At 40.8% G+C, this 27,028-nt stretch overlaps 1 protein-coding gene across 3 annotated transcripts in view; it reads right to left on the bottom strand.

Annotated features, from left to right (window-relative positions):
* Positions 1–608: 608 nt before the first annotated feature.
* SUMF1 (sulfatase modifying factor 1) overlaps positions 609–27,028 on the bottom strand; it is a 72,306-nt gene continuing 45,886 nt past the window's right edge. For 2 of the 3 annotated variants that reach the window (XM_072989458.2, XM_072989459.2), the window contains 5 exons: positions 26,534–26,656; positions 25,567–25,681; positions 21,425–21,538; positions 7,677–7,736; positions 609–2,788 (listed from right to left, as the gene is read on the bottom strand). In XM_072989458.2, the coding sequence (XP_072845559.2) occupies positions 2,675–2,788; positions 7,677–7,736; positions 21,425–21,538; positions 25,567–25,681; positions 26,534–26,656 (526 nt within the window). In that variant the 3' untranslated portion in view covers positions 609–2,674. The remainder of the gene's footprint in view (positions 2,789–7,676; positions 7,737–21,424; positions 21,539–25,566; positions 25,682–26,533; positions 26,657–27,028) is intronic. The other variant, XM_078385221.1, reaches the window with a different exon arrangement.

Genomic DNA, 27,028 nt, shown 5'->3' on the forward strand with positions numbered 1-27,028 from the left:
TCATATGATTAAAAAGCTGTCTGTAGTAGTCACATACTGTAAAATATTTTATTCATATTTCTGCTTGAGTCTAAGAGTTCCTGAAAAGTATTACAGAAGCTCCAGCAAGGCTGTATGCATTTGTGACAGTTTACTACTTTTCATATTAATGTGCAGAAATGTTTCTTAAACCAGTGTGAGGGGGCTGACTTCCAGCTGGTTTGTATTATAACCTTCATAGTTTCTTTACTATTAGTCATTACTAACTGGGGCTTATGGCAGATATTGTCAAAAATATGCACATGGTTGCATATCCCTGGCCTATAAGTGGTAGATGGATACAGTGGACCCTTGACTTACGCAGGGCTCCACTTACGAACTTTTTGACCTACGGACTTTTGACCTACAGATTTGAATTTGGTGCTTTCCCTGCCTCCCCCTTCTTGTCCATAGGTTGATTCTCCGGCCACAAGTCAAAGGGAAATTTTGCGGCCAGAGAAGTCCGTAGGTCAAAAAGTTCATAAGTGGAGCCCTGCGTAAGTCGAGGGTCCACTGTAGTTTATTTCCATTGTTTCCTCAGAAAAGGTGCATACTTATGTTTGATGTAAAAAGGATTCACAAGCCAGTGATTGGAGAAATATTTTTTCTCTATTCCTAAAGAATAATCATTAGCATACATAATTGGATAACACCCTGTAAAAAGAGGTAATATAGTTTTGGTTCAGCACATGTGACACATTTTATAGAAACCCCATATCCAGAGGCTGCCAGAGATCAACAATTAGGAGTTAGAAATAGATTAAGTTAACCAACTCAATTCAACTCAACTGAGAAGTAACTATAGGATTATGCAGTTTATAATTTATTTAAACTTAATCTATGCATTAAGTATTTTGGAATAAGTTGAAACTTGGTGAACCATTTATAGCTTATCACCCTGGAGAAACAGCACTGATGACCCCAAAGTTCCTTCTACTACAGTCTCCATTGATTCTCTGTCCTCACTTCAACCTTGTCAAAGGAGACGCAGAGGTTACAAGCAAACACAAAGTCATTTCTCTGTCCTAGATAGCTTGTTTTCAAGAGGAGGAGGTGGTGGTGGTGGTGGGATGTTGCAGGTACTCCAGTCTTGGCCTTTCACCGATACATGTGGGAAATCTTTGGGTGAGGGGGGCTAGTGACTCAGAATTTGCCACTGAATCAGAGCTGGGTAGATTGAAAGCTTTGTTCACGGGCTCAGCACATGCTGGGAAGACAGGATCTCAAAATATGTGCCTGAACTGCTTGTATATTCACCCTTTGAACTCATGTTGGACACCAGCCATCCCTTCCTGTGTAACAACTTTTGCCGTCTTTATATGAGGCAAATCTATTTGGATTATCAGTCTTCCTGATCTTGCAGGCATTCTCCTGAGCCTGTGCAGGTGTGTGGAATTTGGGACAGTTTGATCCCTTTCCTGCAGAAATGTTGCCTTTCTCCTGTTTGATAATAGGATGTGCCTTTTATAACTGTTGTGCCCACAGATGGGTGATTAAAAGGGAAGAAGCTCCTTTGCTTTCAAAACTGCATCCTTATGGATGAAGTCAGGATTAAAATAACTTAGAATATATTCATGTACATTCCATGAGTTCAATGATGCCTGCTCCCAGGTCAGTGGATGCTGAATTACAGGCTTCACTAATTATTATTATCATTAGTTTTATTTATGGAAATAAGTGTGGGAGGGAGTTTCAGTGCCTATGCAAAAGGGTGGGTAAATAGGAATTTTCTTTTCTCTTTGTTGCTGGTATGTCTTTACTGTAGTTAACTGAAACAATTAATATCACTGTGACTGTTTAAAATGGCTCTAACCCACTTAAACCTAGCAGAATTAGATCTGACACCTCATGAACGGTTAACTAAGCTATTACCCTTTTTTCTACTAACCTTTCCCATCTATGGAAGGTTGCCTGCACCAGACAGGCAAAGTCTGAATACCTACTACTACCTAGTAGTATATTACTGAGAATTCAAATGTTCAAGTTCCTAGTCCTCACAGTGCAGAGAAGAAACTGAAGATACAGTACATCATCAGCATTTGCTAAAGGTTTAGAAACCAGAAAATATTTCAAGCAAAGAGGGAATTGAACCATTTCACTGAGTACGCTGTTCCTAGTTCTTGTTGTTCTACTCATCTGTGTATTACAGTCTAATTTTTCACACATCTCTCTCCCTCATTTGTCTCAAAACTTTCAATGTTTTATCTTATTTACAGCACAATAAATCTGTATGTATAAGATAGATGGAAGTTAGTGGGAGCTACTTTTGGGTAAGTATGTATGAGATCACGGCCAGACAGTGCCATTTTAACTCAAAAGAAGTGCAAAGTAGGTTCAGAATTGGCACCTGTGCCAACACAGTTGCCCTTGAGCCAGCTGATCTATTTCATTATTCAACAACAACAACAACAAATCTCAGCACACTCTTTAAGGCCATGAGTTTGCAACCCTCAGTTCCAAAGCAAATTGCTTTAATACCCCACAGTTAAGGTTTTCATATGGAAAAAACCAGCCCATTTTCTTCAGCAGATAGTTGAAACTTTCTGCATTTATATTTTCTTTTCTTTTTTGGGTGGTGGTAAGACTTTGCCTGAGTTGGTCTGTCTTCCTTAAGGTCTCGGTGAATTCTTCTCATCCTCTGCAGCTGTTGGCTTTGTCACTTTAAGTAGTCAGGCAGAGAGTCAGCGGCACAGCGGAATCCCAAGTTCGAAGCCGAGCTGTCAGGAGTGTTTTGGCTCCGAGCTGCACATCGATACCTATAGCAATAGGACTGAGAAGGAAAACAGCAGGTTACCACAGGTGCCAAGTTAAGTGTCTCCATTTACTAGGAGAATGTGTTGCTGCAACTTAGCAGTGACAAGATGCTGTATTTGCAACAGAGATCAATTAGCTGCCCGAGGGAGATATTCTCTAATTTTGCTACACCGAACTATAAAAGCCCATGAAATGCTGGTGCCTCAGCTGAAAAATGCAAACAACATCCCATGGGGGGTGGGATATTTCCTTTCTTGTCCCTGAGCAGCTCACTAGGCCATCTTTATATTATATAGTTGTGCCCCGCTGGACGATTACCCCACTCTGCGATGAATCCGCTTAACATTGAAGTTTTTGCGAATGGGTTTTTTTCGTTTCACGATGATTGGTTCCCTGCTTCAGGAACTGATTTTCGCGTTATGTCAATCAGCAAACAGCTGATCGTTGGGTTTCAAAATGGTCGACGGCTGAAGAAAATGGCCCCCTGCTGTTTTTAGGACTTTGAAGGATTATTGGACTTAACCGGCACCAGAAAATGGCCGCCGTATGGAGGATCTTTCCTGGATGAGCAGGTATTCAGCCCATTGGGACGCATTGAACGGTTTTCAATGTGTTTCAATGCGTTTTTTAAATTTCGTTTGTCGTTTTTGCTCTACAGCGATTTCGCTGGAACGAATTAATGTCATCAAGCGGGGCACCACCGTATAGGCTGTAGTGGTAAATGTATGTGTATACCGGTATATAACATGCTGCTTAATTTATCATTACATCCTATTTAATAGAGAGATGGTCTTAATGGTTTACTTCACAGGGACAAGAAATAAAATAATCATGTCTCATTGAGCATAATTAACATAAAGGGACTTGATAGTGTTTTCATTTCAGTTTTTGGTAACAGAAACATTACCGGGGATCACTCCCACAAGTAGAACAGTGTTTGCCAGCTTTACAAGCATGTTAACATATGTTCCAGCTAAGGGTATAGTTGAACAGCTTCCAGATATTTCAGTACACTCATCCTCAAGGAGCCATTGATCTGAATCTATCCCATGCTGCAATTTTGGCCATGGGAAACCTTTTACTGGGCATACAAAGTGTAGACTCTCTCTCCTGGTTCCACTCCTCAGAAAGCCAGAGGCAGCAACAACTGTGGAAAACCCTTAGCTTAGTCACAGTAGATCAGTCTTTCACACTGTGCTCAGACTGTGGAGCTGAAACACCAGATGAGTGACACCTTTAATCTGCATGGATCCCGGCAGACTACAAATGCCAGATTTTTTTTTCAGCCAGCATGGTCAGTAGCTGCCTAGGTGAGAGAAATGGGAGAGTTGTCATTAAAATAACATAATACTGTAATAATGAAGAGTAACATCTTCAAATCCTAGTGTTTTCCCTTGGTGTTTTTTTTACATTTTTTCTTTTTCTCTGTTTTTCCTTTTAACGTCGTTCACAATTATGTATTTTTGTCCCTCTCCCATTTTTATTCTGATATTGCTCATGGCTCCCTAGCAGCCTTTTACCCTCCTTGGAGAGCCCTGCTTTTTCATTTTAGAGCTGTAGCTATAGGAGAAAGATAGGATCTTTGTTGCTATGGAGATTGCCAGGCCTTGTAATCTGTTACTGGTCTGTTCTGGCAATATCTATGCAAGACAGCTTGGTGATACCTTTTTTTTTGGGGGGGGGGGGGAACCAGTAAGAGAAACATGCAATTCATATCTGTATCTCATGTCCACAACCATGCAACTGATAGTGATCCTGGTATTGAGGGATGGGCACCTATATTCCAAATCTACCCTAGAAAAATACTTTATAAAGCAAGAAGCCTCTCTTGATATCCATATAACTACTGCTACGGAAACTGACACATATTTTTATTCTTGCAACTGTGCACTATCTCAAGATATCTAAAAATTTGGGATGTAGCCAATTATGGCTTTCAGCTAGTAGAAAGGTCTCAGCCTCATGTACGTTGTGACATCCTTTCTTCACTGACATACACGCGCACATGTATTTTCTCACCTCATGTACCCTGAAAAGCTAGCCACAAGGGTGGTGGGATTCTCTGGGACAGTACAGAATACAGTGCTGAAGGCTGCAGTAAGTGGGTGAGTGGTGAAAATGGGATGCTCCACCTTCCATGAATGCAACCTGGGGACTGCATTTAATTTAATACTGAGAATGTTCCAGTGTATCTGCTTAATGTAGCAGTTGAGGAATTTTTTTGGACTGTAAGTGTTTGTATGCCTATCCACTGAAATCAACTCATTTTCATTCATTCAATAAACAGGAATTTGTACTATTTTTTAATTGAACAAGGAATTCAGATTGGATTCCCAAGTTCAGAGAGCAAAACCAAGGTAATTCCAGCCAACACAATAGAACACAACACAACAATCACAGACAAATGTATGCACACCATAACATCAGTATCTCTGAAATCTGGCAGAGAGTAGCCCCAGTTTTCATTTATTAAATAAAATTGGCCTTTCTGTCTGAGCAGAAGTTCAATGCCCACCCTATTGTGGCAGAAGATAGAAAGAGTCCAAAAAAGAGTTCAGTTTCTAACACATCATTCAATAAAACACACACTCTTATTAAATTAATGCAATCAGTAGCATGTTATCAAGATGACTTTTCCCCATTACACCCAACTGGCCATCTGCACAGACCCACAGACCACTCATTTTCCTTCTGCTTTCAAGCTCAGTTTAACGATACCAGAGGCCCGCAACCGTATTTAAATTAAGATGACTTTGAGCAGAGAGGTACTGACGGTTGTGCAGGAGAATCCATACACAGTTTTGCCCTCGGCTTTCAAAAATCACCAATTAGCCTGATGTAACAAGGAAGGGCTAAAAATGACATACTGAAACACAGATGGTCGACATCGCCCACAAAATTATATGTCACTTTTGTTTCATAGCCACCTCTCCTGAACAGGCTTCTGAGCTGCTGTCGCTGCTGAGAGCCTCTTTTCCCTCTTGAAGCTTCCGACAGACCCTTCATAGCCCCAATTTGCCTCCTTCCTCTGCCCTGGCAGTTCATTTTTCAATCCATCTCCCTCACCCCATTCCACAATGGAAATAAACCATTGGTTTTAACTTGGAAACTACATGTAGTAGATAATGCACGAATAGGGTGGCATATGAAACAAATAAACAAACAAATACCCACAAACATGATACAGTGATTCCCTTCCTTCTTGTCTTTAAACTACTATGTCCATTCTTGAACTGCCTGAAAAACTCCAATATTTTCTTTTTTAAGGTATGAAGTTTTTTTAAAAAATTATCTGGCCGTGTATAGCAAATTTGTGAGAAACATAAAATACAACTAGAGGTCATGATTTAAGACAGGCACCTATTGAAATTTTAGTAACTCTGTTAGTCCAAAGAGAAGTTTCTACCTGCACTGCCTGTACATTTGAAAATCCATTTAACTGAGAGCCAGGGGTGTGCTCCTGCATCTCTTCTTTTATAAATGTCTACATTAATTGTATAGTACACGTAAGAGGAAGAAGGGATGAAGCAAGGAATATTATGAGGCTCGGCTCAGGAACTAATTCAGATTGGTTTGTGAGGTTGCCTGTCAGTTTCAGCCAATCAAATGTAAGCTAGGAGAGTCACTAAATATTGAGTTCCACTTAGCTAACCTGTCTGTACACCTTAACAGTGGGCAATAGTAGAGAAATGTTGCATTATTACTCAAGACTGTATTATTTAAATGTATTTCCCACACCTGAAGAACAAAAACATTTAATGAACTGTTTAAAGAAAGCCTTTCATTTCTGCAATGCTCACCTACAAAGAAAACTATTTTTTTACTTAGTCAAATCTACCAATAATTATGTGACACTGATTTTACCCCAAAATAAAATCTATCTAGAGCATGTGATCTCAATATAGAAAATGTAATGTTCTTATGGAGATGAAAACCTTAAACAGTGCAACCAATAGGGCCTCTGAAGCATCCAAGGTGAGGGGATACACAGTAAGATTCATTTAAAAATAGAACACATGAAATTGTGAACAAGCTTTGGCTCGCTTGGAGGTGTTTTGCAATGACTCTGCTGTACATCACTTTGGGAATTAGCTAAATGGTCATGGAGGAATGTGTGTGCATTTCCTGCAATTGTGCCGAAAGTGTTTCAAATCAATTACTTATCACCAAGTATATAGCAATTAAAAAAAAAGACAGGGAAAAAGAAATGGAAAGAAATCAGCTTGCAGTTTCTCTTAAATAGGCCAGAAAGCATTTCAGTTGAATGTGTGCATGTTTCTACTTTCTGAACACACTGAGAAGGGTGTTTGAGACACATTTTCCACTTGATTTTTCTTGCATTCTTAGCATCTCTCCCTGAAGACAATTACCTCCTGGTCTGTACTGTATTTTCCCCCTCCAGTCCATTTTGTTTTCCTACTTCAGGTAGCACTCAGAATTCACACTGGCAACCCTAATTCTGCTCTTGGCTGTACTTGTGAAGGCCTGAGTAGTCTTTCATCTTCAATAAGAACTTTAAAAAACTTTTAAATGCCTACATTCTTTAAGGACTTTGAGTCCCTCGTGCCGGTGGTTGTGTGGGTTGTCTGCTGGAGTAAAAAGAAGATTGTCAGGTTCTTCACTATCTGTGTAAAAGTGGAACAGCTAAATTGCCATCAAGCTAAAATTAGTAGGCAACTGATATGTTATCTCAGCTAATATAAATGAGAACTTAAATTAAGAGTTTGTCATTTCAGCATTACTTCAGTGTGTCCACTGGAGTACTTCTAAAGCCACTTCCTTCAGAGATATGCCATGAAATGCAGTTTAATTTACTAGTTAAGAGATAATACAAATCACAATCTGTACATACTAATATCAGACCAATAACTGCTTCTGAAATTAGGAAGTATTTTGGTCATTACCTTATGACACATATATGATCCACCTTTCTTCACTCGGTCAGTTCCTGTTGGAGGTCCTTTCTGTGGATAGAAGAATAATGGTTATTGTAATCTATAGAAGACTAGCAGCAGATTAACACCATATGGGGATAAGAGGTTCACTATTTAGGTATAACCACTGCAGAAAAAAAGGTTAAAAGGTGAGCAGCTGTTTTTTTAAAATGAAATTCTATGGGAGGATCTGCCCACTCCTGTTCCAAGTGATTGATCACACGACTAATTTCAGTCCACAACCCAATAAGTGATCTACTTATTCAATCTATAAGAATCTATGGATCAGGCAGAAGTACTTCTAAAGCTGAATGCAGAATGTCTTAGCTTTGCCAGTAGGGTCTTATCCAGTTTTTTTTCTAAATGACATAAAGAACTTCTGCCCCTCAAACAGCGTACAAGATGTGAAAAGCTATTACTGTGCTGCCAGAATAGGCTTCCCTGTAGCAATACTGTATAGAAACAAACAGAAGGCGTGACTGAAAATCTGAAGCATCTCCATCAAAAAGGCAACACTGAGTGTGCCCCCTCATCTTGATTTTGCCACTGGCAACTGGGAAGAAAAGCAACTCACAAGAAGTCCAATAATCCTTCAAAGTACTCTCACGTGCCTACACAATGGCTGTATGTGCACAGAATACCAAAGGATATAACCTCTGCTTCTAAAGCACAGATATAATTAGAAGACTCTTTGGATTAATTCCCCCAATTAATTATGTAAAGAGAAAGATAAGAGAGGTTTCTCTTTTTTTGCAGCAAAGCATGACTGAAAATAAAAACCTTGGTTTGAAGCAGGCATGTCAACCCATTATTGAACCACTTGAACTGTAGCCCCTTCAGGCCATTTATTTGCATTACACAACATACTCTACTGAACTGAATTCCTTTCTAGCTACAAACATTGTTTAATCACAATTGAGGGAATTCAATCTTAAGTAGAAAAAGCTCTATCCTAATGGAGTTGCTTTCTCTCTCTCTCTGCTTCCAAAATATTTTGTTTATTAACATAAATATTGCAGCACACACCTTTGCCAATCTGTGCTTTTTTAAAATCTACCCAATATTGGACTGGGTGTAATATTGTACGGGGACATAGCAAGGTGGGTTTTGGAACGCCTAAACATTACAAGATGACTAAAGCCTTATTCAGGCATTATACTTAAAGCTGTGGATGGGGTTATAAAGGTGGCAGGGATGGAGGCATCTACAAAACCCCCAAACCATGTCCCCTCTCCTCCTTGAAGTCCCTCAGATCTTTTGTGTAAGATCTGAAAGCAAAGTACAGTATAGAAGGATGTTTCTCTGAGCAGCCTTAACCTCTAGTGGTCAATTCTGATACTGCACCTTAAAATTTCCCTAGAAGTTTATTTTGAAAACCACTATACACATTTACTCATGGTAGCTAAACCAGCAGATTTATAATTACTTCTTGCATTACTTTGAAGATGCAACTTAGTCATAACCACAGCACCCAAAATAAGTAGCCAGTTCCACACAGTATGTTAGCTATTTCAAAGCTGCTACGGAAACTATATTATAAGAAAGAAAACAAAGTAATTAGAAATGTATTTATTGGATAATAGTAATACAGTGTTGAAATCCAACTGGCATATGCAAAAAATGCATCATGTTTGAAGAATAACAGGATATACTTTTCTAAGAGCAGCACAACCACACTGGTGCAGCCCCGTATCATTAAATCAGATGTATGCGTCAAATTCAATCATGCAGCAACACTCATACACCACAATACAATGCTGGATAAGCCAAATAGCCAAATCCTGTTGCTTAGTGTAGTAAATCACACTAGGGTAGGCCTACTGAATCAGTGCAGATTTGGTGAGTCATACGTTCTATAGATTCAAATAGGTCTTACTCTAACTGCAGTCTGACTCCTGAAGAATTTTTACAACAGAGCCCTAAAACAACAGAAGCCATAAATTACTACATGTAAATGTAGCATATGTCCAAGAGCCAATCAATATTTAATATGAAACTGATATTTCATTCAACATTTCATTCTCTCTCGATATGTCAGATGAAGTGGACGTGACCACGAAAGCTCACATTAAAATATAATAGTTTAAGGTGCTGCATGTTTTTGTTTTGTTTCTTTGGATTTTGCCTGATATGTTTGTAATTTACTTTAGCATAGCAAGTTGTAGTTAGAGTAGGCCCATTTGAATCAATGGAAGCTATGGAGCGGTTGACTCACCAGAATTCAAATTGATTCAATGGGCTACTCTAGTGCAATTTACTAAAGGATTTTGGCCAGTGTCACAAATCTCACAGCCTAATACAGCGTTTACATTTTTCTGCAAATCTTTTTTTAAACTAGAGTGACAGATGGATTCCAGAAATCAGTCATGCCTATCTAGATGATCAAACCACGGTTAAAAAAAGAGATGTAAACATATGAGTTACTTTTTAAATACATTTAACCAGTAAAAAGCCTAACAGAGATGTTAAAACAAATAATGATTTTAGGGGTTGGGCTCAGTTGGCAAAAGAAACATCTGGTCAATGTGAATTAACTAAGTTACACATGAATAGGTTTTTTTAAAAAATATATAAAAGATACAAAGTACTCAGTCACACACAACAGCTTCCTCAGGCAGAATTCATGGATTATGTTTGCACATCTTTCTTTTAATGCTGTTCTACTTGGATTTTTATTCAACTTTAGCCCACAAGGCCTAAAGTTTTACATATGCAGAAGGAAACATTACATCTATACTTTAAAGGAAGTCTAGCTTAATTACCACCATCATGGACACGAGAAAGAGACAACATCATTTAGGGGTGCATAAAATGTGGCCCTCCAGGTATGGTTAGATTGCAATTCCATCAGTCCTACCCAGCATAGTTAATGTTGAGAAATAATGAGAATTTCAGGCCACTGTCATCTTGAAGCCTGCACTTTGCCCATCTTTGATTTAGTGAGCAATTCATTTTGGCATTAGAAAATAGAACACTTATCAGGACACTTAATGGCGGTAATAAATAGTGTCCAAGCCATTCTTTTTCCATCTTTGTGTATCACATAAAAGTACACTAGCAAAATGGAGCAACTACTGTAGCTGAAATATATACCCAAAGCATTAAATTAAACCACAGCACAATCTGCTTGTGAAATACATATCTGCCAGAAAATATTGAGAACTTTGAACAGAGGGACACAACCCATAAAGCACTTGTTGAAACAGCACAGAGGCCTAGCAGCCAGAGCTTATCACCTCAGCTTGAGTTGCTGCCAAACTAACAAAGATGTTAAAATGGTGACACAAGTGACTTATATTTATAGGAAGGTGACCAAGAATTGCCACCTGGTGGCTTAGGTGAACCAAATTATATAAACCATAACATAAGACAAAATGCCCAGTAATATAATAACAGCAATAGAATATGGGTCTCAAAAATTAACCTAGGATGTTGTCAAAGGCCTCCTTAAATAATTCGGTTTTTACTGATCCTCTGAAAATCTATAGGGAGAAGGGCCTGTTTAATTTCTGGTGGAAGTTTATTCCACAGTGAAGGTCCTAGTATTATTTTTATTTTATTTTATTTTTTGCCTTGTGGTATTGCAGCCTGAGGAGCACCCTAAGGAAACACCCTTGGGGAGAGGTGCTATGACTCGTAACTAGGTCCTAAACTGTTTAGGGCTTTATAGGTCATAATTAACACCTTAAAACTAAGATGGTAGACAACAGGGAGTCAGTGCAGATTGGCTAGAATCGGGGAAACATGATCAAATCTTCTAGCCCCTGATATTAACCTGGCTGCAGCATTCTAAAATGGGCTGCCACTTGGTTACATGGAAGTAAATCTGGATGCAACACATTTGTCTGTCCAGAGTTAAGAAGGCTCTGGGCTATATGATGAAGTTCTTCCTGTTGACTGGCAGCTGAATCATTAAACTGACATAATATGCCTCAGCCGCTTTGAAGGAGTTACAATAAACTCTGGACATTTTTTTAACTGCAGCTACCATAGATTACCGTCCGAGGGAGCTTGCTTGCATCTGCTCTCCAGCCTTCTCCTTGCTGTTTGATTGCTTCAAATTAATCTGTAAACCATGGAGAAAGACATGCTCTGCAATGGAAAGGGTGTTCAGGTGCAATTGTGTCACCCACCCAGGATGCCAGATTATACCAACTATTAACCTGAGCTTCGACAGAACTGCCCACCATATCATCAGGAAAGCCCCCTATGGCCTTCTGCAAAATCAACTGGATCCAGTAGCCTTTGGGGCAGACCATCCTAATCGGTCCTATCTCTTCAGAGGGGGAGAGGTTTGCCAGCATAAGACTAAATTTCCTAGAAGAAAATGAATTTTGCTACCAATGCGGGGAAAAGCAAACTGTACTGCATTAATGATAGGAAGATCGCAGCTATTGTGTGGTGCCTTGGAGGGGAAAAAAGATGATCAGAGTAATAGGAGTCTTACACAAAGCAAAAATGTTCCCTTCCTTCTTGTTCTTTCTGGGCATTAATTTTTTAAAGGGGTAGAACACTTTATGCTCTCATCCTGTTGAAAAATAATTAAACCTGTTTCCATAATTTCGATGTTGTCCAGAGTTTAGAAAAGGTACCTTTTTCCAACTATAACTCCCTCAATAATATTTCCAAGTTCTGAATTCCCAATTGCAGCATTTTCTAGAATTCCCTCCAAGTCAGAAGGCAGCAGTAACTGGAGGGTAGAACCCAGTCCCACCAGCAACTTCTGGTGTTCTAGAGAGGCTCTCTCAATGTCAACGTGTAAGACAGTACATTAGCGTTGTATTATCAGAAGGAGCACCAAATAAAACTCACACCTAACTTTACATTCAGGATAAGTTATGAAAAGCTAATATTTGTTTGTGCTTGCATCTTCCTGCCTATTTGACTTTGATCACAGTGAAAGCATAAAAATCTGCCTGGCTTGTTTGAGGCCTGCTTTTAAAGAGGCAGGCTGAAGACCCTAATTCAGGGCCCTGCTGCAGCTCCTGATGTTCTCCTGATTATACACAATTATGAATCACTATTGTCCTTACTAAGTCCAGGCATGCCAATATACAAGAAGAGAATTACCGTATTTGTTGCACCATAAGACGCACTTTTTCTCCCCAAAAAACTGGGGGGAAACGTGCATGCGTCTTATGGAGCGAATACTGTCCCCTCCATGCCACCATCGCTGGCTTCCCAGGCCTCCAGAGGCCTCAGCAGGCCCCGTGGGGGCCTCCCCCAGCGACCATCGCTGGCTGCCCAGGCCTCCGGAGGCCTCAGCAGGCCCCGTGGGGGCCTCCCCCAGCGACCATCGCTTGCTGCCCAGGCCTCCGGAGGCCTCAGCAGGCCCCGTGGGGGCCTCCCCCAGCGACCATTGCTTGCTCCCCAGGCCTCCAGAGGCCTCAGCAGGCCCCGTGGGGGCCTCTCCCAGCGACCATCGCTTGCTGCCCAGGCCTCAGCAGGCTCCGTGGGGGCCTCCCCCAGTGACCATCGCTTGCTGCCCAAGCCTCAGCAGGCCTCAGCAGGCTCCGTGGGGGCCTCCCCCAGCGACCATCGCTTGCTCCCCAGGCCTCAGCAGGCCTCAGCAGGCCCCGTGGGGGCCTCCCCCAGCGACCCCCCAGGGGGTCCACCACCACCACCATCACTGGCTTCTGAGGACCTCCAGGAGGCTTTCGACCGTAAGGTGCTGCTTTTTACTTTTTAAAAGAAAAGGCCACTATTAAATCCGGGAGTCAGATAGTTGGCAAATAAAAAGACTGCTGCAAGGTAACGCTCACATCACTGGAGTGCCGAAGAAAGCTTGGTTTACAAGTGCTCCTTTAAACTTTTTAAATGTCTCCATCTGCTAATATTTATGAAGTGATCCAAAAAGCATTTCTAAACACTAATCTGTAATTTTCCTCATGGAAAAACAGAAGTCTCAAGCCTTCTGTGGCGCCACAGAGCTAAATTAGCCCCTCAGTGCTGAAATGTACACAGTTCTGCCCCAGTAACCATGTGCTTCCAACAGCAAAAAAAAAAAAGCTTAAATTAAAAGCCATCTCTAGGTTAAGAAGAAGCACAGTTAATTTATCACATTCACACTTCACTGATTCTCTATAAGCTGATAACTTACAGTTGACAAAACAGGAGCATTTAATCCTCCCTTTCATTCATGCGCACACAAGAAATGATACTGTTATCTACCCTTCATTGCTAGAAGCAAAATCATCTTGGTTTTCCACTATTATTTTAAAGCAAATTGTTCTCAAGTGTGATTCTCTAGACATTGTTGGGCTTCACCTTCTAGAAGCCCCAGATAACACGACTCAGTAGAGATGGACTCCGGGAATAGTAATCCAACAACATTGGAGGACACAAGATTGGGAACTAGTGGCTTGAATTATAAAAGACTCGAATAGCGACGGTGGTTCCTCTCTCATTTGCAGTGTGGATAGCAAGCATTATTAGGAAACACGCAGGATGTTGAAACAACCCTATGTAAAACAAACAAACAGAAGCCAACAACCAAACACCCTACGTTCTAACTATTTGCGATTGTGTGTATGTCTGCATGTGTTAATTTTCAACATTTGCTCAGAGACTGTAAAACTATTAGATCATAAATCCAGAAGTGGAGGGTGTGTGTGTGTGCATGTGTGCGTGTGTGTGTGTGTGTGAGAGAGAGAGAGAGAGAGAATTGGTTACTATCACCCATTTGTTTCACTGCAAACAAAGCGAAACAGGGATGTACACAAAAATACAGACCAGACCAGGTTCTGTCTTTGGAGAGTCTCTTCTATATGAGTTGTATTTGTAGAACAAATACATGGCATACTTGTAGAACAATAACTGAGAACAGACCTCTTTGCAGATCTAACATATTTTTATATCATCAGCATTGTCTTAAGAAGCACAAATCTTCTCCACCATATGGGTTGTGGCGGTGTTATAGAAAACAAAAAATTGAAAGAAATAAGTAAAGATGCAAAATAAAAGGGTGGAAGGCAAGCTGATTGACTGGCTAAACTGCGGTTTGTGATTCTTTTATTTTTTTCAAACTAGAACTGGACTCATTTTCTTTCTCATTAAAAATTCCATCATTATATTTTTCATATCATAGTAAATAGCAACTGATAGTCATGTCAGGAAAGCTAGCATGGAATAGCTGGGGGCATGGAGAAGTATCAGGGAGAAATGTTCACAAAGGGAATGTTGGGAAGGGAAATGATACAAAATAGAAAGTTTCTGGAAATGGAACAGACTGCTCAGGAAGCAGAAAACTGGAAAAAAATACTTATGAATTTATATAGATATATATTCCTGGTCTATGTAGTACCAATACATACACACAACCCAAGGAATGTTCCAGAAGGTACAAGTGAGCATAGCTTCTTTTAAATCCTTAGCTCAGTTGCCTTCACCCTAGCCTAAAAATAGAAAGCATTTAAAAAAGAAAAAAAGGCAGCCTGATGGAAACTGTAATTATAGTAATGAAGTTCTCGTCTTGCTTATTTATGTTACTTGAAGAATTTGGATTTGCTATTTCAGCAGAATAGCTTTCTGGAGGTCCAACTATCATGCATTTATAAAACAGACACTGACTGTGTTTTCCAATTCAATGAATAATTAAGCATTCTCATATTGCAAGTTAGTCCATGTTGGTTGATCAGCAGTTATATTCAGACTCGTGGAAGAGGAATATGAGGGAGCGGAGATAGGCTCTCATGGGTTTGAAAAAATAAAACATACTGAGCTGTTTGCAGCAAGAGCTCTGCTAGACAGGAACAAACAGGAATGAGGAATGATACTTTTTTCTAGACTACAACTCCCAAAAAACTCCAGCCAACATTAAAATTGTAGTCCTGGCCATGCTGGTTCTCTACAACAGTGGTCCCCAACCTTGGGCCTCCAAGATGTTCTTGGGCTTCAACTCCCAGAAATCCTGGCCAGCAGAGGTGCTGGTGAAGGCTTCTGGGAGTTGTAGTCCAAGAAAATCTGGAGGCCCAAGGTTGGGGACCACTGCTCTACAAGATGCTATCAGAGCATGCGCGATAGGGGCAACTCTACACTTTGTTACTTTTATCCAAAAGCTCTAGAAGATTCCGAGAGAACCAGCGCATGTGCTGTCAATTTTAATCCTGCAGAGTCAAATGTTGTTGCACAATTCAGACTGAACTAGATACAAATGGCAAGCATTTTATGACACTGTCACCAGAAGAGTTGCAAACCATGACCCGAGTCTCAGCCACAGGGTGAGACTCAGGGACAGACAAAATAAAAATAAAAATGAGACAAACTGTATTTCTTCCTCCCCACCAACTAATGTAATATGTTGGGTCAAACAATGTCCTGCACCCTTGTTTGCAAGCTGCAATTCCAAGAAGCACAATTGATATAATGGTTGTTGTGGGTTTTTTGGGCTCTTTGGCCATGTTATGAAGGTTGTTCTTCCTAACGTTTCTCTAGTCTCTGTGGCCGGCATCTTCAGAGGACAGCACTCAGCACAATTGATATACTCTGCTTTTTTGTAGGTTGGTCCCGCTGAGGGTGGAAGGCATGGATGCTGGATTTCTCAGTTGGTTTAGGAAATACTCTGTTTCCCTGAAAATAAGACCTAAACTGAAAATAAGCCCTATTATGATTTTCCCCTCCATGGATTTCTGCCTTGTTGTGGCGAAGGGGCTTGAGTAATTCAGAGAAGCTATGGGCTATGCCGTGCAAGGACACCCAAGATGGACAGGTCATAGTGGAGAGTTCCGACAAAACGCGATCCACCTGGAGCGGGAGCTGGCAAGCCACTCCAGTATCTTTGCCAAGAAAACTCCATGGACAGAAACAAAAGGCTAAAAGATATGACGCTGGAATATCAGCCCCTCAGGTCAGAAGGCGTCCAACATGCTACTGAGGAAGAGTGGAGGAGAAATACAAGTAGCTCCAGAGCTAATGAAGTGGTTGGGCCAAAGCTGAAAGGACACTGAGCTGTGGACACGCCTGGAAGTAAAAGGAAAGTCCGATACAGTAATCCAAGTTTAAGCACCAACCACCAATGCTGAAGAGGCTGAAATTGACCAATTCTATGAAGACTTACAATGCCTTCTAGAAATGACATCAAAGAAAGATGTTCTTCTCATTATAGAGGATTGGAATGCTAAAGTAGGGAGTGAAGAGATAAAAGGAACAACAGGTAAATTTGGCCTTGGGGTTCAAAACGAAGCAGGGCAAAGGCTAATAGAATTTTGTCAAGAGAACAAGCTAGTCATCACAAACACTCTTTTCCAACAACACAAGAGATGATTCTATGGACATCACCAGATGGGCAATATCAAAATCAGATTGATTATATTCTCTACAGCCAAAGATGGAGAAGCTCTATACAGTCAGCAAAAGCAAGACCGGGAGCTGATTGTGGCTCTGATAATCAGTTTCTTATAGCAAAGCATGTCTGACTCTTTGTGACTCCATGGACCAGAGCACACCAGGCCCTCCTTTCTTCCACTGCCTCATGGAGTTGGGTCAAATTCATGTTGGTAGCTTCAATGATACTGTCCAGCCATCTCGTCCTCTGTCGTCCCTTCTCTTTTTGTCTTAACACTTTCTCAACATCAGGGTCTTTCCCAGGGAGTCTTCTCTTCTCATGAGATGGCCAAGGTATTGAAGGCTCAGCTTCAGGATCTGTCCTTCCAGTGAGAAGGGTTGATTTTCTTCAGAACGAATAGGTTTGGTCTCCTTGCATTCCAGGGGACTCTCAAGAGCCTCCTCCAGCACCAGTCTTTTAATTTCGTGGCTGCTGTCACCATCTGCAGTGATCATGGAACCCAGGAAAGTAAAATCTGTCACTACCTTCATATCTTCCCCTTGTATTTGCCAGGAGGTGATGGGACCTCCTGGTGGCCATGATCTTAGGTAACCCAATTACTAGCCTTCAATACACTGGAAGTCCAGTAGAGCCCAAAAAATAAAAATAAAAATCCCTCATAACTCATAAACATAAGTTATTGTATTTGGTCTATAAGAATTAATTCAGGGTGCTTAAAAACTGTTGTTTTCTGAAAGCCATTCTGAGAGATACAGGAAAATAGGATAAGTTAAGCCACTTTGTCAAAAATCAGCATGCTGCAACTGCTTTAAATTAAAGCAAGGATTCAAGATTTTGGGTTGTGAGGAATTCAAACTATTTTCATTGGTGAATGTGAGATCCACCACTGAGGGCAAAGAAGTTGCCTTCAAAAGGCACCGGAAATAAAGGATTTTCTGGTTTTATGCACAGATCTCTCAACACATACCCCTCAGTACTTGAGTGGGTTGGCTTTTCTTTTGTCTTTCAATTAGATCTTCATTCATTTTGAAAGATGTAGCAAGATGACAGGTTGCTACAACACTTATTTTCATTTAGTATTGCTCAAGTGGTGATCACCCCTGTATTGTTGGTTTAGGAAAAATAATGCAGTTAAGTGCTGCAGAGAAAGCAAGGAAATGATACGGAAGGCACTGGACAGATATGGGTTAAGACGAGGTTGATGAAGACCTTTGAAAAAGTTTAGAAATGAGGCTTTTAACAAGGTGTTTTTAGCAATTCTAATAATACTACAATTACAGTTCAGCTATGTGCTATGATAGGGACGTGGTGGCGCTGCAGATTAAACCACAGAAGCCTCTGTGCTTGCAAGGTCAGAAGTCCAGCAGTTGTAAGATTGAATCCACGCGATGGAGTGAATTCCCGGTGCTCATCCCAGCTCCTGCCAACCTAGCAGTTCGAAAGCATGTAAAAATGCGAGTAGATAAATAGGTACCAACTCGGTGGGAAGGTAACTGCATTCCGTGTCTAGTTGTGCTGGCCACATGACCACGGAAACTATCTTCGGAGAAACGCTGACTCTATGGCTTGGAGACGGGGATGAGCACCGTGCCCTTGAGTCGGACACGACTGGATTAAATGTCAAGGGGGAACCTTTACCTTTAGCTATGTGCTATCATATCTTATGTAAGAGGAGAGAATCCCATACAAATATATATGGAAGGAAATAATACAACCACATGCAAAGCAGCTATACATGTTTTTGCATGCATTCCTTCTAAATCCAGATAGAGCTCCAGCAGATCTGATTGTTTCTTAAGGCTGAAATCCGATGCACATTTGCATCAAAATAGCACTACTAAATTCAGTGGAATCTATGTCCAAGTAAATGTCTATAGAGCTCCACTGTAACAGTCTGTGCGTAAACTTTAAAAAAAATTGAGGCTGCAGACTTTCTATCATGTAATTCATAACAAGTTAGCTTTGAGTCTTCTTTAGAGAAAAAGAGTAGAAGAAATATGTAACATTTGGAACACCTTTTCCCAACAAGGCTCCATGCTGAACAGTTTATGCTCCAGATAACCCCTTCCCCCTGATAAAGTGTGAAAGCCACCAAGAGTTTATATGTAGCAGTGTGCACAACAGATGGGATCTTATAACCTGTTTTATCATCTGAGGTTCCTTATCTTACAATGATGCATAGACTAGCTGCCTATAAATAAATTGATACATTCGACCTGATATAGAGATACTCAGTGTAGTGTAGTGGATAGAGTGACAGACTAGGACTCAGGAGGTCGATGTTCAAATCCCTGCTCAGCCATAGAAATGCACTGGGTGTGTGGAGCTGATAAAGCCACTCTGTAAATGTCTCACTTACCTTAAAAGGCCTGTTGGGGTTGGTATAAGTCAGTTCCAACTTGATGACATACGTACATTATACACACATCCTAACAAAAGCTGAAGCAGCTTGAAAAATTAACTGTGATACATGAAACACAATCACAAGCAAGTATGTTTTCAGATCTTGGAAGAAACTGTTGCTGACTTCTAATGCTCCCTTTCCAGTGCTTCAGTTTTTTCAGAGCTTTAGCAAAAAAGATTAATCTCGCGTTTCTGCCCTGTTTTGTTCTTTCACAGCCTAGGAACCCCTCTTTGCTCCAAATCATTTACCAAGTAAGTCTTCTTCCCTGGAGGTCTGAGAACAATAACATCTTCCAGGCACTGGCACCCTCCAGTATTATCAATGGGAAAACATTGCAATGATGAAGTCCTACCACACCCAAACAAACTAAAACCATCAAAAGTCATCACGTGCCCTCCCATGAATTGTCTTGCTTCTCATAAAGGCACATTGTCCACTGCTCCCTAAAGCAACTTGTGCTCTTCAGTTGAAAGGATCATTTTGCCAGGTGATGGAAAGACCTTATGTGAGACTCAGGAAAACTGCTTGAGTCAGAGGGCAAGAACAGTGACTGAATACATCACAGGACAAGTCCAAGAGTTAGCAACTTGCAGGGCTCCAAAGGCTGTTGGACTGTCCCCACTGGATGAAGAGAACCCCATTCTGCTATCTGTATTGGACAACTGAGCCCATGTTCCCAACATTCATACAAAAAAATGAAAACAAAGGAAAGCAAAGTAGACATAAAGGCGGTGTATATAAAGATTATCTGTGAAAAGAAGGTACAATGGCTTTAATTTCTTTTCTTTTAAAAAGAAGAAGAACATAAAGCAGGGCTGAAGCTGAGAAGACCTTGTTGCTTGCTGATAATGTTGTTGATTAACTTCCGCAGACAAGGTGCCTGAGAAGAAAGGAGGAATGTTCTGCAGGTGCCGGGGGAAGGAGTCCATACAGGAGAGGGTCTCTTAGGAGTCAGTTGAATTAGGAAATGGTTAAGTGTTTAACCGAGCTTCTTAACATAACAGAAATGAGCCAGTAACTAATGCAGTGGGTTCCAATTTGATGAGAGCAATCTGCATAGCCTCCCCAGGCTTCTAAGTAAATGATGACAGGGAAGGAGCTTCTCCATGTGTTTATTGTGGAAAGTCAAGTTCGTTCGTTCGTTCAGTCATGTCCGACTCTTTGTGACCTCATGGACCAGAGCACACCAGGCCCTCCTATCGTCCACTGCCTCCTGGAGTTGTGTTAAATTCATGTTGGTTGTTGGAAAGTCAAGTAGCAACAGCTAATCAACGACACTTGTACCTCTGCTTCTCTGGGCCTGCACCACTCTATAATCACCCGTTTCCTTCTTTTAGCTACACTGAATCAAGAAGGGATTTAGAAAGGAGGGGAGGTCCCAGATTAGTGAAAGTGGTGATACTTTAAGCTACTTCCACAACATCTAGGATGTCTGCTTGCTTTCACCTTTAGCTTAAGTAAAATGACTTTATGTGCCGTCAAATTTATCCAATCTTAAGGCAACCCTAGTGGGGTTTCTTAAATATGTGAGTTATTTAAGGAACGGAATGGTTTTATTGATGACACCTCCAGTGAACTTCCCTGGCCAGGTTGGGATTGGAACACAGGTCTTCCGTGTCCTAGTCAAACTTTCTGTCCACTACACAATGCTACCTCTATTATTTTGTGACAAAATAAAGCTTCTGTGGTAACTTTATTCAGCTTCCTATTGAAAGATGCAAAGGCAATTTGAAAACAATCAACTTTATGTTTCACCTAAGGCAGGGGAAGCAACCTCATGTCCTCCAGATGTTTTGGACTACCTTTCACATACCTCGCAATCACTGGGCACACTGCCTGGGGCATGTGAACATCCTTTGTGCAATTCTGAGCCAAGAATAAGCAAAGTGGGAAATGATATTAGAAATGATGTGACCCAATTCAAATCGGCATATCCAGTTCCACAGTGTTATGTGGAGGTTTATAATTGGAGAAGTAGCAAAACAGCAGAGAGGGGACTCCCATTCTGCTTATGAGATGTGAGATACTTACCGGATTGTATGTTGCATCTGCTGAATGATTAACACCCCACCAATCTGATGTCCACTCCCAGGCATTTCCGACAATGTTGTACAAGCCATAACCATTTGGAGGAAATGCTGTTACCTGGTAGGAAAAGATGTACAAAGGACATGGTTTCTGATCAAGGACAACTGGATTAAATTTGCTGTCCTACATGTTTACTGAAAGGGAAGAGAAATACACATATCAATAAAATGAATGCCTCTTTATTTTGTTCTCTGATCTTCCATTTCTCCTTCTGGACCGGGGAAAAAACCTTTCTTTAATCTCCTCACCTTTTATGTTGGAGGCACAAAACTTTTCTTTAGCTGCCAAGCTGCCCTAAATACCAGGGATTCCCAGCTGGGTGTTTGACCAGTTTTACTATTATTATTCTACGTATCTTCTACTCCTAAATAGGTTAAGCCAACTGCTCAAAAAGGTAATTCTGCTTAGCTAACATATAAAAAAAATCCTGTCATATTCTCTTCTTCCTGCAATGAATATTTACCTGGCTCAAGACAACCCAATGAGTTTCATGGCTAAGTACATATTAAAAGCTGGATCTTTCAATACCCAGTGTAATACTTTAACCAGTATACCTCACTGGGTTCTGAGCTTCCTATCTCTAATTCTTGAGCTACCCAAGGGGCTCCTGACCCCCTAAACTCTGCCACTGCTTTCCCCTTCAACATCATAACTGGGAGATCTAAACAATCAAGTCCTTTTTGAGCAAAGAGAGGGCAGCAGGAAAGCCACACAGTTAAATATCAGAAATGCACCAACTCAAGAATAAAGGAACTATTCAGAAGAATACTTCATGTAGGTGTAGGTTCCAAAATGCAGGGGTCTAACAATCCCACGCCAAGAAAACCTTGACATTTTCCTTCTTAAATGACAATAAGAATAGATCATCATTACTGGCTGAAACAACTTGTTCTCAATTTACATCTACAGGTGTGATTGCTAAGCTGCATAGTGCCTTCTTACTGACCATGACATTTGAAACAGGAAAAGGCTTTGTTACATTTCCATCCGGCAGAGTGGGTGCACAGCCGGATGCTTCTCATAAAACCTGATTTACATATCCATAGAAATGAGGCTTCAAGCAGTTAATAGAGCCAGGGATGCATAATGCCTTTCCCCCATGTTCCACTAAGGAAACAGAAGAAAGGATCTCCAACTAAGCAGCCATCTTAATGACTTTTCCACTCAGTTTTAACATAGAAAATTGGGGGGGGGGGAGAAGAGAGAAAGAAACGGGGGATGTTTTTATTATTAATGGATCTAGTATCCAAGTAGGATGTAACTTGACTAAGCCCTGAAAAAGATCCTGATGTTGGGAAAGTGTGAAGGCAAGAGGAGAAGGGGATGACAGAGGATGAGATGGTTGGGCAGTGTCATTGAAGCAACCAACATGAATTTGACCCAATTCCGGGAGGCAGTGGAAGACAGGAGGGCCTGGCATGTTCTGGTCCATGGGGTCACAAAGAGTCGGACATGACTTAACGACTAAACAACAACAAACTACTTTTGATCTGCAATCATGCTTTGAAAGGAACAACTAATCCTACAATGTTTATTGAACAGAAAACAAAAACAACACCCATACATTTTGTTTTTCTTCGTCATAATCATCCCAAACCAATGTATTTATCATTCTGAAATTTCAAGGTTAGTCACTCTATGAGAGATGCTATTTTGGGAGAGCCATGGTAGAGGTTGTGCTTTCCTTTTACATGTATTAGAGCCTAGGCTTAATACTCAGCACCAGGCAAGGCTTGAAAGACTTTTGGCTGAAGTCTTGGGAGAGCTACTGCTGATCAAAGTTGCCAATACTGGCCTGGTGGACCAGCGGTCTGACAATATGCAAGGCAGCATCATTATTGTTCCATAGAAATTGCTCGAAACAAGTAGGAAAGCAGAAAAAAAATGCTATTCACATTTCTTCTGCACAAGTCTCCCAACTCCCACCACATGGATCCTGAATTGTTCCATGTTGCTGACCTAGAGGCATGCATGATATTCAACTGCAAGTACATTTGCCAACCAACTACAGTTGTGTTCAAAATTATTCAACCCCCAATGCTGTAAAGGGGTTTAGGGACTATAGTGTACATTTGGAATTGTATTCAGAATGAAATCCTACAAGGACGTTTTAAAGAACCAAATGCAACTAAAATAACATCAATTGTTTATGTAATACAGTAGTAAATGTTTCTTTTGTGGTTTCTTCATTGCCACAATTATTCAGCCCCTTAAAGACTACCACTCTGAAGAAGAGAGGTTCATTCAGGTGTTTTCGATCAGGTATTGAAAACACCTGTGGATGTCACCGAGCACCAATCAAGCATAATAAGCACCAATTAGGCAGCTTTAAAATGACTGTGATACTCAGCTCCTTCTAGACATTTACTGGTGTGGTTACAAACATGGTGAAGTCAAGAGAATGGTCCAGGAAGACAAGAGAAGAGGTGATTTGTCTTCACAGGAAGGGCAATGGCTATAAGAAGATTGCAAAGAAGTTAAACATACCAAGAGACACCATAGGAAGCATCATTCGCAAATTCAAGGCAAAGGGCACTGTTGAAATGCTACCTGGTCGTGGAAGAAAGAAGATGCTGACTTCGACTGCTGTGCGCTACCTAAAGCGTAGAGTGGTGAAAAGTCCCCGTGTGACTGCTGAGGAACTGAAAAAAGATTTGTCAGATGTGGGTATAGAAGTTTCAGCTCAGACAATAAGGCGCACACTGCGTAATGAAGGTCTCCATGCCAGAACCCCCAGGCGCACCCCCTTGCTGTCTCCCAAGAATAAGAAGAGTCGACTGCAGTATGCCAAAAGTCATGTGGGCAAACCACCAAAGTTGTGGGATAGTGTTCTGTGGACTGATGAAACAAAATTAGAACTGTTTGGGCCTATGGATCAACGCTATGTTTGGAGGAGGAAGAACAAGGCATATGACGAAAAGAACACCTTGCCTACTGTGAAGCATGGCGGAGGGTCAATAATGCTTTGGGGCTGTTTTGCTTCTGCAGGTACAGGGAAACTTCAGCGTGTACAAGGTACCATGAATTCTCTTCAGTACCAGGAGATATTGGATGAAAATGTAATGCAGTCCGTCACACACCTGAGGCTTGGGAGACGTTGGACCTTTCAACAGGACAATGATCCCAAGCATACCTCCAAGTCCACTAGAGCATGGTTGCAGAGGAAAGGCTGGAACATTTTGGAGTGGCCATCGCAGTCACCAGACTTAAATCCGATTGAGAACCTCTGGTGGGACTTAAAGAAAGCAGTTGCAGTGCGCAAGCCTAAGAATTTGACTGAACTGGAGGCTTTTGCCCATGAAGAATGGGCGAAGATACCTGTAGATCGCTGCAAGACACTTGTGTCAAGCTATGCTTCACGTTTAAAAGCTGTTATAACTGTAAAAGGATGTTGTACTAAGTACTAAGATTGAATGTCACTTGGGGGTTGAATAAAAACTAATAATGATGTGAGCACAGAAAAGACATTTGTGGTTATTTCATTATAAACTTAAGGTTATATTTCTCTGACCTACAAGTGCCTCTTTCATGTAAATGTAAGCAAGATGACTGAATGATCAAAATCAATGTCAAAATGGCCAAAACATTCAATTTCAGTGGGGGTTGAATAATTTTGAACACAGCTGTAAGCAAAAATCCATAGCAGAGGAAAAAATCTACACACACACCCCATTTTGAAAGAATCCAACTGCACAACTCTCCTGCACACATCTGTCAGCTGCTTATGAAACCAGTTCTACTACCATTAAAAAGTTATAGGCATAACTTCCACACACACCCCTCTTGAACTGCAAAATCCCTTACCACATATATTCTAGTACGTATTTGCTCAAAATGTAGGGAGCTACTTAGAAAATTTTCTAAAATGCTTGCAGATTTCAGATCACTGTGCCAAAACAATAAAACAAACATGTCAACTGTAACTGCTGTTTATTTCTCCATGTAAATCTCTGAGCACTAGTGTGAACCATTGGATTTTCTGAGGCAAGGCTCTACTTTAAATCTGAACTGCCCAAGATGCACTGGCTCAATTGCTGAAGTGTGATTTAATCCAAATTTTGCCTTTGGTGCACTTTTCAACTTACAGGTGCAGTTCCTTTGTATCCATCTTCCCCAGTATTGTTCACAGGGAATTCCCCCTGCCAGATATTAGCATAGTGCTGACCATTCGGATGAAGTTTGTTCCCCCAAGGGAAAAGTCTGTGGAGAAAAGGACAGGCAAATGTTGTTCAATGTAATGGTGGGTTACTTTTGAAGAGAAGGACCAAAAATTAGAGCAGCCATCATTTCCCGTAAGTTATGTCTACAGGATGAAGTTGCCAGTATTGCATACAGGATTTTCTAAATAAAAAGTAAATTAAAAACATGTGCTCAGTATCTTTGACTTACAGCATAGTTTTACATAGCCAGTATTGTAGATCAACATATATAACAGTAGCAACTCTGATCCCACATTAAAGTTTCACCTAGTTCTTATCTCTGAGGGGGAAAGTTATATAAAGTTATATAAAACCTGGAGCTGTAAATACTGCCACAATATACAGGACTTGCAAAGCTGAATATATTGGTCTGTCATTCAAACAGGGTTCTGTTAACAAAAAGGGGGCACTAAACTATTCTTCCAATTAAAACACAACATGGTTTTAAGAAACAGAAGCAATAACTATGAATCCTTTTCTTTTGAATGTGGATTTTTAACTGTTGAACGAATTTTGTTCAGTGCTTTGGAATGATGGATGGTATATACACCATTTAAATGTAATTTAAAAGGGCATTATTCCATCAATTGCAGAGAAAGTCTCATAGTTTAAAGGAATATGGCTGGAATTTACCTCAGAAGATAGCTTCTCCTATGTCTAATGCCCTCACTGTGATCTATTTTCCACAGACCCTCACTTGAAGTTATGAAATGATTGTATTTCCTTATGTAGCTGTTCAATATTTTAAGCATACTGGAAAGCATGACCAAAATTCTCTCCTGCCAGGTTTTCCAGAGCCGGAATAACAACTCTTTTCATCTCTAACACAGAACAAAAGAATGGTGATAAGTACCTGTTCTCAAGGCCTCCCCGGCAGCTATATTCCCATTCAGCCTCTGTTGGGAGTCGTTTTCCAGCCCAGGTACAAAATGCCACAGCATCATTCCATGAAACATGAAGAACTGGTCGATCCATTCTGAGAGGCAAATGGAAAAACAAGACCAATGTGAACAAGGATATTGGAGCTGCTAGCCCTAATGGGTTCCGATCATGCTCAATGAAACAGAGTTTCTTGAAAACACATGGAATGGCTTCGAGTATCCCAAAACAAGCAATACCAGCAAGCAACCTGCTTTCTGGTAGAATTCCAACGGGGTTCTGAAGCATACGGAAGACAGAAGCAAAGCACAAACACCATGAAGTAAAACAGGTCTGAGAGCACTCGCTCAGCAGAACATGTGGGAACATTTGGATGGATAGAACAAGAGCGAAAATTGGTTTTGTGTTTGTGCAACCAAAGTGGCACCAAGCAATGGGGCAACTGTCCTTAATGTAGGGTTTAGATTTT

This window comes from Pogona vitticeps, chromosome 2 (genome assembly GCF_051106095.1).
Source record: "Pogona vitticeps strain Pit_001003342236 chromosome 2, PviZW2.1, whole genome shotgun sequence".
In the NCBI taxonomy this organism is placed as follows: Eukaryota; Metazoa; Chordata; class Lepidosauria; order Squamata; family Agamidae; genus Pogona; species Pogona vitticeps.